We start from the raw sequence: 15,313 nt of genomic DNA on the forward strand, positions 1-15,313 counted from the left end.
GCTTGCAGTCACAAAGGGAGGATTTTTGGAGCAAATTAAAGATATATAGGCTCATAAAAAAGCTTTGAAGGTCTAGTTACTTTCGTTGTGAATGGTGACGGTGTTACCGCAGGTTTTCTTTTTTTTTTTGAGGGGGGGGGGGGTTCCCGGCGCGTCTGATAAGCGTTCGCTTTCTTTCACGAGGGAATCATTTCACCGGAGGCGTTCGGTTTTAATTAACCGATCGTGATCACTTTACATTCGATGAATGTTTAACCACTTAGGCTATACTTCTCGAATAACTTTTATATCACGTATAGGCTAAATATATTGGCTGTAATGTCGATTCAACCTAGGCTACATTAAAAATCACGTGCTTAAAATAATGCATTTAATTATGAAGCAAGAAAGTATAAACTAACATAAGATTCGTTTTTCGTTTGTTTTTTATGCTTTCAAAAATCGAATTATCATTGTTTGTCCTGAAAGCAAATTATAGCCTAACTTGATAAGAATATATTTAGGCTAATATGAATTAAACAGTTCTGGTAGGTTGAATAGTTGCACAGTGAGTTGTGCAACTGACTAGGTATCCCATTTCCATTCCCTGATATGTTGTTTTATTTCGTTAGCCTATATTTTGTTTTGTTTTTAATAAACAAATGCGTCTTACAAGCTTAGGATTTTTTGACAACAGGCTATGTTTTCGTTTTTCCCTATATTCGTTTGACATTGTTAGAATATGCTTACTATTTTAGCCTATAACACTATTTTGGCACAAAAAAAAACAGTAGCATGAATTAATTTCGGTTTGGACATGGATTTTGTTTCATGCTAATGCCTGGTTAAAGACAGAGCAGAATCAACGCGACGGTAAACATTAATGAATTTCGGGTTGGAAATTAATTTTGTTTAATGCCTGGTTAAAGTCAGAGCAGAATTAACGCGACGGTAACATGAATGAATTTCTGTTTGGAAATTGATTTTGTTTAATGCTAATGCCTGGTAAAAAGACAAGAGCAGAATCAACGCGACGGTAACATGAATGAATTTCGGTTTGGAAATGGATTTTGTTTAATGCTAATACCTGGTTAAAAGACAGAGCAAACTAAACGCGACGGCAACCGGCTCAAATCTCGCTTTAATATGAGTTTTATACCAGCTTTCAATGTGCGCTCATATGAATGCGTTTTAAATCAAATCACAGATGCACTTTTATTCAGCTGGATAAAACAGCAGAACAAACCACGTCTATAGAAATAAAGCTTTTATTCCAGTAGGGCTTTTTGAAGGCGAGGGAGAGAAAGGGAGAGAGGGGCGCCATGGCAGCTGAGGGTGACAGTTAGTTCATGGTTAACAGGATCAGCAGTGTCACGGTGAGGGCCGCACACTTCTCCTTTGCGCTCAAATGTGCAGTGGGCCTGGGTCTGGCGCAACCGAATGAAGACTTTGCAAAGCCCGTGATATTTAACACATCTGTTAAAGCGTTCCGAGAGCAGAAATCCGTTTAAGACATTATTCCATGACGAGGTCCAGATTGAGTGTTGAGAATCCGGTGAAACACGAAGCCAATATGCATTTTACGCAATCCACGTATCCCTAAATAAATGCACACTTCAAAGTAGGCTAGTTATAAGGGATGCTAAATGAAACCACGGCGATTAGATTGAGCCTATCTGTGTTATCATGATTGCGAGAATGATTGTCAATATTCATAGCCTATGTTATTGATGCATTATTCATGCGATATTTATTGTATTACCATTGTTGTTGTAATACGAATGTTTTGCTGTTTGTTGTCGTCGTTATGATCGAGTTATTATAGTATCATTTTTAGTGCGCTGTAGCTTTCATTCGAACTTTTGATCTATTAAAACAGCAGGGGAGCTGAATAAATATAGTTGCTTCTTCTGGGTTAAGCCCTCATTCAGAAGCTCCAAATTATGTCTGAATCTTTTAGGATCGCTTTTTAATTAGCCTTGCGTGCGTCTCCGCTAAACAAAACCCAATTGCAGAGCCTCAATGGAACGTGGTCAATATGCAAAATTGATGACTATGCCTCTTTTGTGGAAGGGACATTGTGTGTTCCTTGCTTATGGAGTCTAATCCAATCATAAATTGCACTCTCTGGCCAATCAGCGCTCCCGGCACGGCGCTTGAAAGCGACCCATGTAGAGAACTTTGTTGAACCTCATTGTTGAGGCTGACAGTTCTGAAAGGAGCTTTGGGGCAGCCTGCTATAAAACGCCTTCCCCAGAGTAGAGGAGCCAGAGGAGTAAAGCTAGTCATTCAGATTGGAACCTATCAGATCCTCATTTGTTCTTGACGGAGTATTTCAACAGATCGTTTCGTGTTGCGTTATACTACAGACAGGACCATGATGATCCCAAGCATCCTTGCGCCTAATGTGATGTACCCAGGCCTTTACCGCCCCTCCGCCTCCTTGCCGGTACACCAGTCCCTGCAGAACGCATTTCCAACCCATTCCAGCTTCCTAGTGGAGGACCTGCTGCGGATAAGCAGGCCGGCGGGGTACCACCTCAGACGGACGCTCCCCTCAGCAAGCGTCTCCCCGGCGACAACCACCACCACCATGTCCTTCAGTGCCATGCCACTGGAGCGCATCGTCTCTCCAACTGTCTTGAGGCGCGAATCATGCGCGCCGAAAACGTCACAACCGAGCAGTAAAGATCCAACGTATCTTAAGTTTGGAGTCAGCGCAATTCTTGCACCATCACCAAAGACCGGTGAGTGTGAACAAAGTTCTACCTTCTTTCTAATTGGTAATTTTAGCAGTTCCTTTACACTTAGCATATTGTAAAAGAGACAAAAACTTGTTTGTCTCTTCATGAGTGTTGTCTTGATTGTTGGCGTTCATTGACACATGGTATTTTCCTCTACAGCATCGTTGCTCCCCGCCATCCACCACAGTATGCACCCCAAGGCCTTCTCTCTCCCCTACTTCGACGGATCCTTCCACCCCGCCTTCTTCAGGTCTGCATATTTCCCAGGTAAAGAACTAATCATGCACGTTCAGACACCGTTTAATTGCACTTTGCGCACAGTTCATACTCACCTCTCGACTGGGACAGCGTTCAGAACTTTTCATATAAAAATGTTTTATAGAACGACTTTTCCAAATAATGCTTTGAATGCTTTCTGCAAAGCTCTGAAAGTTGCACCTTTTTGCACATGCCCTGTATAGGCACGCATATCATTGCACAACTTAGCTTGCGAACCTTTCAGTGCTTTCAGAGTGGGTGTGGTGTGGTTGGGTGGAATTGGTTCCATTTGCACTGACTTCTCTGCTGCTGAGCTCACTGGTTGCTAACATAGCCCTCTTTCCCCCAACTGCTAGTTAACCCATTATCCGGAATCATCACGGTTTAATTTCGAGACGGGCTGCGGTTCGGACTCAGGCCATTTTGGTGTCTCCTCCGCAAGGTACCGCGTTTTCCCACAGGGCAGGGGCACTGGGCCACTGGCTGCCAACAATGCTTTCAGCACCATAACCAATTTGGTCAGCCCCCCCCGCAAGCCACCCACGCACCCCAGAGTGACTTCTACCAGGCGGGCAAGAGGCGTAGACCAGTCATACACTAATTTCCCTATTAGGCGCCATTCACAGCTTTCAATATTCTCACAAGACCACATAGCTCGTTATTGTGCCTGATTATGGGAAGTGCAACCATGAGTGGTGGATATGAAGGTGGTCTTAGCCCAAGTTATTTGGCAATACATGGTAGGCTTATAGATAGGCATACATGTGCAAGTGTGCAATAATTCAGTGGCTTGTAAATAATTATTCTTTGCATGAACAATAATCTAATCAGTGCACACTACAAATGTTCAGTGTTTTTCTATATCCCTGACCTGAAAAACACATCATGCCTTAAAACGACCTTCTTCGCCTCTCCGTTTTTTTAAACTCTGGGGCCAATCAACAGGACGAAATAAATAATAATCTTTTAGAAAAGTCTATAAAGTCGCTAGTCCAAGCTTTCATTCAGACGAATCATAATGGGAGTTGGGAGTCTTTTCATGGGATGCGCTGAATACCTTCACGAAACAGCTCGAGCGGCCTGAATAGCGGTTCGTGTTCATTTAATGAAAATGATTTGAGGGCAGAACAAATGCACCCTGGGCCCCTCGGCATCAGTATTCAGGTATGCAGTGGTGTTTAGTTTGAAAGTGTAAATCTCCTTTTGTCGCGATAATATATGGCATTCGCAGCCTGTCCAAAATCTTTTCTGCGTTAGTTCATTACTACACAATTACCGTTCACGGTTTATTAACTCCTCTATCCGTCCTCGCGGGGTTCCTTAAAGGATACGCTGCCTCCTTACCATACCAATGCGGCTGGGGACCGACCAATGTGCTAATTAGTCACCTCGTGCCATTTCACTCAAAAAGGAGACGTATTCCGCGGCCAAAGGGGGGAAGCATATTCAATCATAACAGATTGCAAAGTTTGTAGACAAGTGTAAAAAAAAAAAAAAAAAAGTAGGCTAGTTGGCTAAGGAAATAGCCTTCCAGGGGACCGATGTTAACGTCTATTTTAAGCCTATTGCTACGTTTTGGCATGCTTTTTTTTAAATGAATGAACTGTGTTTATTTGCTGAATTAACGTCTCCCCCTCTTCTAACCACAGCCTCTTCATCGGTCGTGCCCATCCCCGGGACCTTCTCTTGGCCACTGGCCAACAGAGGGAAGCCGAGGAGAGGGATGCTCAGACGGGCGGTGTTCTCTGACGTGCAGCGCAAAGCTCTGGAGAAGATGTTCCAGAAACAGAAATACATCAGCAAACCAGACAGGAAGAAGCTGGCCTCAAAGCTCGGCCTCAAAGACTCACAGGTAAATCACGTACTTTTATTTGCCCAGGGCTAAGCTGTGCATAATGCGCGTGTATTTATGCTAACGCGCATGCATGCTAAAGTTGATTCTGTTTTGTATTATTGAAACTCTGTAATAAAGTCAACCTCTATAAACTGAAACAGAACTAACTGGCTATACTATTCCTTTTTCTTCGCCAGGTTAAAATCTGGTTCCAGAACCGCAGAATGAAGTGGAGGAACTCCAAAGAGAGGGAGCTCCTGTCGTCAGGAGGTTGTCGAGAGCAGACCCTGCCCACTAAAACGAACCCACACCCAGATCTCAGCGACGTCGGCAAGAAGTCCTCCGCGGAGGAAGAGGAGGACGAGATGGAAGAGGACCCATTCGGTGCTAGAGGCGCGCCTGGCCTTTGCCATTCCCCCGCGGCGGGGCGCGAGTTGTCTAACAGCGCCGGATCGAACCTCTCGTCGCCATCTCTCTCCAGCAAGCACTCGGAGTTCTCAGAATCGGATGAAGAAGAAATCACAGTTTCATAATTTATTTGCTTATAAAATGGTTATCCACATATTAACTGTACCTGTGTGACCAGGTTTGCCAGAGGCTGTATCCCTTCATTTAGACCCAACTACTAAGATTTTTTTTTTCATGTTCCACCAACTTTTAAAACAATGAACTTCTGTCCAAACAATTTAAGCTTATATCCATGATTATTTCTTTTAAAAATAACTGCAGGGTTTATTTTATAGGAAGGGCCGGCGCTTGCCTTTGACAGCAGAGTTTTAAAGTCAATTTCCTTCAATTCTACACATTTTGCCATGTGGCATATGGAAAATGAGGCTGTTTTAAAGCAAGTTTTCAGCAGTTCTATATATTTTGACATGGGGTGGAAAGAAAAGGTTGCAATTTTATTATACATTTCATGCAATTCTACTCATTTTGCCATGGGGCTGAGAAACATTTTTTGCCATTTTAAAGCAAGTTTTCTGCAGTTCTACACATTTTGCCATGGTGCAGAGAGAACCTGTTGAAATGTTATGTCATTCAGTTCCATTCATTTTGCCATGACATGTCATGTTAATGCTATCAGAGTGAGAGTGACTAACAAAATTAATGAGGCCCTGGGCCCGGTCGGTATTCGGCCATGATTTTCTACAAGTTTTAATAACTGCCTAGACTAACTTACCGATCTAAAAATAGTTTGCAGGAATGGCTAATTCAGTGACTGTCAGTGACTGACAAAACAAGAGCTGCTGATGCACAACCAAATTTAAAACTTGCACCTTGTGTATTCTACTATTCTAACTCTCAACAGTAAGTTGAGAACCTGACTGAGTTTTTTTTTTTAAATATGGGGGGGCCCTAGTGGCCGGGGGCCCTAAGCGACCACTTATATCGCTTATGCCTGGAGCTGTCCCTGTTTATAGGATATACTTAGAAATGATTTGCTGTTTTGCACAGCTCTTTCAATTGTACAGTATTTTGTACAACTATTTGTATGGAAATTTTATGCCAAGAAAATTGAGTTACCTGGACTACTTAGAGTTTTTATTGAAAAGTGTAGAAATTTTGTGCATAATTTATACGATTTTGTTAATTCAATGTATTGTGTGTGTGTGTGTGTGTATATATATGTGTTAATATTTCACCATGTTTTATTTCAATGTATTGTGTGTATATTTCACGATGTTTTGTACAAATACCAAATAAAATGTAACAGTTACATGGTATATCTTCTATTACAAAGTGGAAATTGACAAAAAAAAAAAACATTAAATATATAGACAGGTTTATGTTAGTAGAGAGCCATAATTGATAAGTCACATTGCATTAATTAATAAATAACCATGTTTTTTTTTTTATTGAATCACAAATAACTTAAGACTAGCACAGTGACCTTGAGAATCAGTTCTCCAAGCTCTGGAGAGAACATTGATGATAAACTCCACACGCCTGCTCTGATGCAAAAGAGACTGTACACAAAATACTGATGTTCAAGTAGTTACAAATTGGCTAGAAAAGTCATCAAAATGTCGCAAGGTAATCAAGTATTTACACTTATGTTACATATATATATATTTTTTACATAGCACAGAATGCTACACATTCATTGAGTTTTAAGAACATGTGAATTCAACAGCGACATCCATTTCAACCATCCAAACCTCTCAAAGCGAGCAGGGTTTTTGCAAGTGGATATACAGACTGACAAACACATTACGTATCCACGTATCCGTTGTTTTTGTGTGCTTGCATTGACTATGACAAGAGACCCCCTCCAAGCGTACAGACACAACTTTGATGTCATTATGTAAATGACGAAAGACTGTACCAGCTCCCCAAAAATGATTCACAAAATCTTTCACTTACTGTACATCTCTTGGCAGTGCTGAAAAACCTCAAAGAACTGACCTTAAGGCTTGGCTTCAATTTTTGAGTTCAAAATGAATGTTGCATAGGATTGATGACTAAGAAACACCCAAAACATTGAAAGATAACGGAAGCGATGCTGGAAACAAATAACTATCGGACCAAAAAAAACACACTCCCCCTGCCCCTCCTAGGATGAAGGTTTGGAGGAAACGGGACAATATACACATTTCTGAAGCCAAGAAAACAAATCTATTATGTTTCGACCTGAAGCCATAACCATTCTAAATCTTTCACTTCTCTCATTTTGTACTCTCTCATTTGTACCTTTAAAACATGAGCTCAAGTAAAAAAAATGACTTTAAAACATGAGCTCAAGTAAAAAATGACTTTAAAACATGAGCTCAAGTAAAAAAAATGACTAAAACATGAGCTCAAGTAAAAAATGACAGGATTATACACGTTGTTACATGTTCACTCGACATTTTGTCATGACGACGACGATCATTACACATCACATGATCAAAACAGACGACAAGCACGGCAAAGGCGCAAAGGGGTGTATAGAAGGTAGATGAGGTACAGAGACCAAAACAATTCCTTAATAAATCGCTCCCCCATATCCATGACATATCCATTACAAAATTATTCTTTACTTTGAGCACCAACCAAATGTACTTTTCTATCTCACGGGGTCGTCCTTAATAAGTTATATCCAAACTTCTCAGCATTGGGAGTAATACAATGAATGACATGTCATTAAAGCCCAAGTCCCTTTCCCTATTCAAGCCCAAATAACCTCTTAATAACATGGCATTGGTGTTTGATATGAGGATAGTTCTACAAGCCCACCTACCGAGGCACAACGCAAAGAGAGTGTCGACTTTTAAAGCCCTGTAAGTTCACAGCCAAAAAGACTAAATTTTAAAAAAGTAAGGCATCTTTTTAAAGTTCAGTCCAGCACCAAAGTAGAGACTTTTCTTCTGGAGAAGAAGCTTATGCTACGGCGACCCGTTTGGGACAAAAGGAGTCACATGTAGGGGCAGGTGAATGGTGATAGGTGTGTGTGTGTGTCACTGGGGGGCATTGGGAACCAGTGAATTTGGTCTCTGTGGAGATGACAAAGATGACACCTCCAGCACCATGCTCCAGAGGAGAGGGCCTGTAGCTCAATCTGTAGCCCAGTTTGGAGCATTGCAGCTGGGGAAGAGCCGCGAGGAGCCTGGCTTGTTGATGTGGTGGTTTTGGCTCCACGACGCAGTCTCTTTCTTTTCTGAAATAAGGAGACCACAGTACTGATGCTGATAAGGAAAATAACGAAGATGGAGATGATGCTCCATACACAGTGTAAAAACGCTGGTTTCTGTCAGTTGTTTGTCTAAACAGTACATGAGGAGTAGCTGGAGAGCGGTTGGCCACGACGGTGCAAAAATAGAACAGAGCAACAGCAGCTTTCTGTTTCGCTCCTTTTTTGTTGTTGTTCAGTTCTCCTCTCGTTCTGGGTTGCCTGCACCCGTAGTGTTCCTGATATGACAATTAGAGTGGCTTGATTTTTGTGGCGTGAGCTTGGAAAAACGCATTCAAAAGAAATGTTGCATTAGCTGAACATAAAAACGTTAACTGAATGCATTTTTTTTTTGTCTTCTTGGGAAGGAGGAGTCGTAGGCTCACAATGTTGACTCTAGTGTTGAGTCCAGGATGTCATGTTGGTGACTGTTGGTATTAGAGTCGCTGTCGTATCTCTGAGGGCTGGAGGAAGTGGCTGCCTCCTTCAGCCTCATTAGCATACTCATCTGAGGACAAAGACGCCGGGGTCAAAGGTTAGCGTGAGTGTGACTGTGTGTGTGTATGTCTGTGTTGTCTCATGGATCTGCAGTGCCTGCTTGTGTGTGCTGTGTGTACACTTGACCTGTTTTGAGCATCTGTGTGCGTGTACGCGCGCGCCTTTATCTCACCAGCGGGTCTGCGTCACTGTCACTCTGCGACGGCTCCTTCCTGATGCCCTCCCTGGGGGCGGAGTAACCGTCGAAACCCACATCTTCTGGGCGGAGCTGCAGCAGCGGGGGCCAATCAGCAGGTGTGGGCGTAGCTGACCAGGGGTAGCTGTCAATCACCCAGCGTGCTGGGTCCTCCCACGCTGACCTACGGCCGTACAGCTACAGAGACGGAGACGGATGGAGGGGAGAGAGCATTGTAAGTATCAATGGAGATATATGATAATAATATGTTAACACAGTGAGTGTGTGTGTGCATATATTTTTTTGTGACCGATATGTTTCAGTGTGCCTGTGTGAACGGATATGCATGTTTTGCACGTCTGTTGCATGGCTTTATGTACTTAGCCTACCTGCAGTCCCTCTCTGACTGCCTCCAGCATGTAGGGGATGATGGAGTAGTTCCAGAGGTCAGTGAACCACACCCTGGAGCCAGCCACGTCCATGGGACACGACAGGAAGAGGCGTGGCCCTGGGGAGGCAAAGGTCAAAGGTCAGATGGATGTTAAATAGTGCCACTGTGCCTTTCCTTCCAAATCCTCATTTGAAAATTAGTTTATGGCCAGATTGAGGTTATGAATATTGAGAATATTGTGACCAAAGCACAAGAACGTGCATAAAGATGTTCTCAGACCACAAAATTTGCCTAATGTCAAGATTAGTCCACATCCCACCCCATCGGTTTTGTAGATCCAGCTATATGCCTGAAACCCCAAATTAATAGAAAATATAAGCGCCACAAATCTCAAAATTACTGTGATTATCTTTTCCATTTTTATTTTTTCAGATTGGGGCATATAGCTGGTTTATGACGTCGTTGTGCATTCTACCTACCGATGGTAACGTCAGAGGAGCTGTGTGCCTCTAGGAAGCGGTTGAGGTGGTGCCAGACGCGAGGGATCCAGTCGATGATCTTGACCAGCTCCAGGACGCGCTTGCGGCTGCCGATCTCCGTCTCGATCAGCTTCCTCCTCAGGTAGCGACCCAGGAAGCCCTTCACCGGCTCCAAGTGATTGGCACACAGCACCCATCTGATCACATACGCAAACGACAGAGAGGAGGAGTTAATTGGTAGTGATTCATTCATGAATACAGCCAATGAAGACACTCCATCTTTCCATTCGGAAGGAATGGAGAGGGCAATGGATTGCTGCCCAGTCTGTTGCTGCCACCTAGTGATGAATCATGTAAAGTGCATTTCAAATTCAAACATTTTGCTGGGTTTCCTTTCAGCTGCTATTGATCTTCAACTGGTATATCTAGTTTTATTACGGCTGTTGAGTTAGCCCACCTGAAGTTGTGGTGGAGTTGTAGGTTGGGTGCGGAGGATGTGGCCTGGCTCATAGTACCGATGATGTAGGGACTGGGGACACACACACAGAAAATCAACACATTTACAATAAACACAAGTGTTTGTGCGCGCACGCATGTGTGTGTACTCACCAACATTGGTATTTGCAGTTGAACACCCCGTTGAAGAGCTCTCCCAGAGAGGAGACGTGGTGCAGATTATCCAGTATGACCACTAGAGGGCTCTCTGCCTCTAGTCTGTCACCGCTGCACTGCTCAGCCAGGCCTGACAGGTACTGACGCAATTCCTAGAGAGAAAGAGAGAGAGAGACAGAGGTTTACACATCAAGTCTTTTTTTTCAATGCACAAAAACCCTACTGAGTTGTTTTAACATAGACCAACTGTTGAGTTCTGCCTCTAAAGACACGTCTAATATAACAGAGAAAAAAAGGCAAATGAATGGTGACATCACACAGTGTATCGCCTCGCCAGTCGGTGCCCCATGCTGCAGCGACGGTGCTTCAGGGGCATCGCTACGTACCTTGCTAGACTTGTGGTCCACGTTGAAGGTGACGACGGAGTGAGGGGTCAGGGGTCGGCCCTCCTGCAGGAGCAGGTGTCTTGCCAGACGGTTGGCCAGGTGTGTTTTACCGGTGCCGCTGGGGCCAGAGAGAATGACACGGCGGTGCTCCCTCAGCAGAGACACGTAGCGCTGCAGCATGGGCTTGGGGATCAGGGTGTCAAACACCAGGCAGTCCACACTCTCACTGCTCACACCTAGAGAGGGAGAGAGAGGGAGGCAGAGAGAGAGAGAGGGAAACACTTTACACAGAGAGCACAATACACACCAGATTGTGAGGAGAGACGCAGACATTTAGAGAAACACACACGCTCATACCTTTGAGCCTGATGTTGATGGTGTCGCTGTCTCCAACCAGGTAGCCGCAGGGCAGCAGCTCGGGGGGGTGAGAGACGCCAGTGTTGCTATGGCGATGCACATCCCCAATGTTGTATCCCTCCACACTGTCACAGGTCAGCCCCAGCTGGCTCACTGGGTCCACATGGGTGATGTACTCCTAAGGAAGCAGGAGGGCAAAGGCCAAGGGTTCGGTGACATGCAACTCTACTGTGAATTTCTTGTGTCACTTATTTGGATAATGGAAAGATAAATCAAATTAATGAAACCTTTGTCCACGAATGAAGTCATTCCTTCAAAGTGTTTACCTTGAAGAGGCGACGGACCACCCCGTCCAAGACGTCCCACTTGGTTTTACCACTAACACCGATACAGCCAATCAGGAAGTGGCGAGCCCTGGCCTCCTGGGAGAGGTCATCGTCCAGACTGACCACTATCTTCACGTGTCGTCCCTCTTTCCTCATCACTCCATCTCCCACTGTATCATCCAACAACATGTCTGAGAGGAGAGAGGGGGAGGAGAGTGAGACTCACACAATACACCCATTCACAGTAGAAACAGCTATCAGGTCAACACACTCTCAAAAGGCCATCATGCCCAAACACAAATACAGACGTACACACACTTAAAAAAACGCATGCTCACACATTTACCCAACTGTACAGATACCCACATCAAAACATGCTGTTCTTACCCAGGCTGGTGGACTCGGTGAGGTTGATGCTGTGCTGGGACAGGACAGGCCCTGGTGCAAGGGTGTGTGTATGGTGAGGGGGCGAAGAGGAGATGGAGGCCTGGGAGGGGGCTCTGCTGCTCCCCGTACTCTCCAGCTTCAGACGGTCATTCTCTGCCTTCAGTTTCTCTATCTCCCCCTGAGAGAAAACACAGGAAGCCATAGCAACAGCAGGTCAACAAAACAGTGTGTGTGTGCATGCACGTACGTTTCCCCGTGTGTGTGAATGTTACCTGCATGTGGTTCATGGCCTCTCTGAGCTGGTCTAGTTGATGGGCCGAGCTGAGAGCCTCAAGGCGGATGTCCGTCAGCTTCATCTCCTTCTCCCTGAGCTCGCTGCGGAGCTGCATGACGGTCTCTGCCTCACCGTCCGACAGCCTACACACAGATGCTCAATTGATATAACTTTTACATATTTTCTCACACACACACACACACACACACACACACACACACACACCACACCACACCACACCACACCACACCACACCTTATACGTACAGTGAGTTGGAGTGCGAGTTCCTGAGCATGTGGCTGGAGGTTGTGGACCCATTGTGGGGGAGTTTAGGGGAGGAGGGGAGGGAGGAGTCCGTCATCTCCTCTATGTCAGAGTGGGACGAGGCAGACTTAGGGGACTTCTTCTTGCTGAACGCCTGCTTGAAGGAGCTGCGCAACTGCAGGCGGGAGAGAGGCAGAGAGGAGTGGCGGGTGAGTGTCTCCCAAAACAGGCGGGGGAGCAAGGGAAATCGGAGGGAGGCAGTGGTGAGGGGAGTGCCCAAGTAAGTGAGAAACAGACCAAGAAAAGAGAGAAGGGAAGGAGAAGCAATGGGGGAAAAGGACTAGGGCTACAGGGAGATCGTGACTTGAGCTTTATGCCCCGAACACAAACACTAAGAGGTGTCCGTGTGAGTGAGTGTCAGGTGGTTATTGTGTATGTGTGTGTGTGTGTGTGGTCACATAAATCCAGTCCACTAACCTGACCTACTGTGTATGTGTATAAATACACAATGCACTGTAGACTGCAGAGAGAAATAACCGCACTGCAGTGAAGAACCGCACTGCAGTGAAGAACCGCACTGCAGTGAATAAGACTAGAAAAGAGGCCGTCATGGAGACAATCAGTTTCATGTACCTTTAATTCACAGCGAGAAGGGTAACGTATGTTCGCCACACGATTACCAGGAAATGACTGCCTTATAATGGAGCCTTGTGTTACGTTTTTGTTTCAGAGCAGGCTCAAAGTCACACCAGGAAAGGAAGCAGGATAAAGAACACGACCGGAGAAGAAAGCAGAGGGATGATTGAGGACGGGAGAGGAAGGAGAGGGATTGCGTTAGTAACCTACAGAGTGCTGGGGTTAGGTTAAGGTCAGCTCGAGGTTAAGCTGCCTTTCTTTTTTTTGAATCCACTCTTACCTCATAGACCTGCCACATGAAGCGATAGCACAGAGGAAGACAGAGAGAGAGAGAGAGAGAGAGAGAGAGAGAGAGACACACACACACAAAACAGCACAGGTTCAGTGGAGAGTGTGTGAGTGTGTCAGTGGTAGGGACATAGCCAGTGGAGGCTACAGAAGGTGTACTGTGAAAAGTGGAAAATGCTCTAAGGAATATCAAAAGTCAAATCCTAGGAATCGGAGAGAGCGATCTACACTTCTTAGAACTTGTATCATTAGAATCTCTGAGCAGGGTACAGAACGGAAGGCAATTCAAATATAACGTGTCCACTTGAATAGGAACACAGCTGCTCTGCAACGTAAGCCTCTTAGGCCATTTGCTTCAACCCACACTGGCGCCATACCGATGTCCCTCTAACAGGGGGCTCGTTTACGGTCCACTACCCTTCTTACCACGATACCTCACAGACAGACCGCATACACCCTACATGCAACACTCTTCCACATGCGGCTTATCCAATCCGCATATTATCAAAGGACCACCTATTGTCTGTGCAAAAAGCACATGAGAATCACGGGCTATCTGAAGATAGCTTATTGTCACTAGGTCCTAAAACATGTCACATGACTTTCGCTCGACGAAACTGCATATAAGACCGTACACCAGTCTACTCCTTCTCACAAAGTCCTCGGATTGGGCCAGGAGTATTGTATGATTAAATCGCTGGAGCTACACATATAGACATTCAAAGCTAAAGTCAGCTTATACAGGGTCACTTCAATGTCATTACGTCTACGGGACAGAGGACAGGGACACAAATCACTAGGGTCTAGACAGGTTCAATAGCAGCCAATACTAGAGGTCGACCGATTAATCGGAATGGCTGATTAATTTTGTGGCCCGATTTCAAGTTTTCATAACAATCGGAAATTGGTATTTGTGGACTGATTTTGCCAAATGTTCTTTTTTACACCTTTATTTAACTAGGCAAGTCAGTTAAGAACACATTCTTATTGTCAATGATGGCCTAGGAACGGTGGGTTAACTGCCTTGTTCAGGGGCAGAATGACAGATTTTTACCTTGTCAGCTCAGGGATTCAATCTTGCAACCTTACGGTTAGCTAGTCCAGCACTCTAACCACCTGCCTCACAAGGAGCCTGCCTGTTACGCGAATGCAGTAAGAAGCCAAGGTAAGTTGCTAGCTAGCATTAAACTTATCTTATAAAAAACAATCAATCATAATCACTAGTTATAACTACACATGGTTGATGATATTACTAGTTTATCTAGCGTGTCCTGCGTTGCATATAATCGATCCGGTGCGCTTTCGCGAAAAAGGACTGTCGTTGCTCCAACGTGTACCTAACCATAAACGTCAATGCTTTTCTTAAAATCAATACACAAGTATACATTTTTAAACCTGCATATTTAGCTAAAAGAAATCCAGGTTAGCATGCAATATTAACCAGGTGAAATTGTGGCACACAGAGTCAGGGTATATGCAACAGTTTGGGCCGCCTGGCTCTTTGCGAACTAATTTGCCAGAATTTTACGTAATTATGACATAACATTGAAGGTTGTGCAATGTATCAGCAATATTTAGTCTTAGGGATGCCATCCGTTAGATAAAATACGGAACGGTTCCGTATTTCATTGAAAGAATTAAGGTTTTGTTTTCTAAATGACGGTTTCCGGATTCAACCATATGTGTGTTATTATGTTATATTATGTTATAATTAAGTATATGATTTGATAGAGCAGTCAGACTGAGCGATGGTAGGCACCAGCAGGCTCGTAAGCA

General features: G+C 44.5%; 1 protein-coding gene and 1 pseudogene across 1 annotated transcript; one reads left to right on the forward strand and one right to left on the reverse strand.

The window, feature by feature from the left end:
- Nucleotides 1–1,984: 1,984 nt before the first annotated feature.
- Nucleotides 1,985–6,355, forward strand: LOC115113459 (homeobox protein DBX1-A-like). Its single transcript, XM_029641139.2, has 4 exons — nt 1,985–2,726; nt 2,883–2,990; nt 4,631–4,833; nt 5,013–6,355. Exons 1-4 carry the CDS (start codon nt 2,357–2,359, stop codon nt 5,346–5,348), a joined length of 1,017 nt encoding a protein of 338 aa, XP_029496999.1. The 5' UTR covers nt 1,985–2,356; the 3' UTR covers nt 5,349–6,355.
- LOC115113458 (neuron navigator 2-like) overlaps nt 6,341–15,313 on the reverse strand; it is a 144,595-nt pseudogene continuing 135,622 nt past the window's right edge.

Source organism: Oncorhynchus nerka, linkage group LG28 (genome assembly GCF_034236695.1).
Source record: "Oncorhynchus nerka isolate Pitt River linkage group LG28, Oner_Uvic_2.0, whole genome shotgun sequence".
In the NCBI taxonomy this organism is placed as follows: Eukaryota; Metazoa; Chordata; class Actinopteri; order Salmoniformes; family Salmonidae; genus Oncorhynchus; species Oncorhynchus nerka.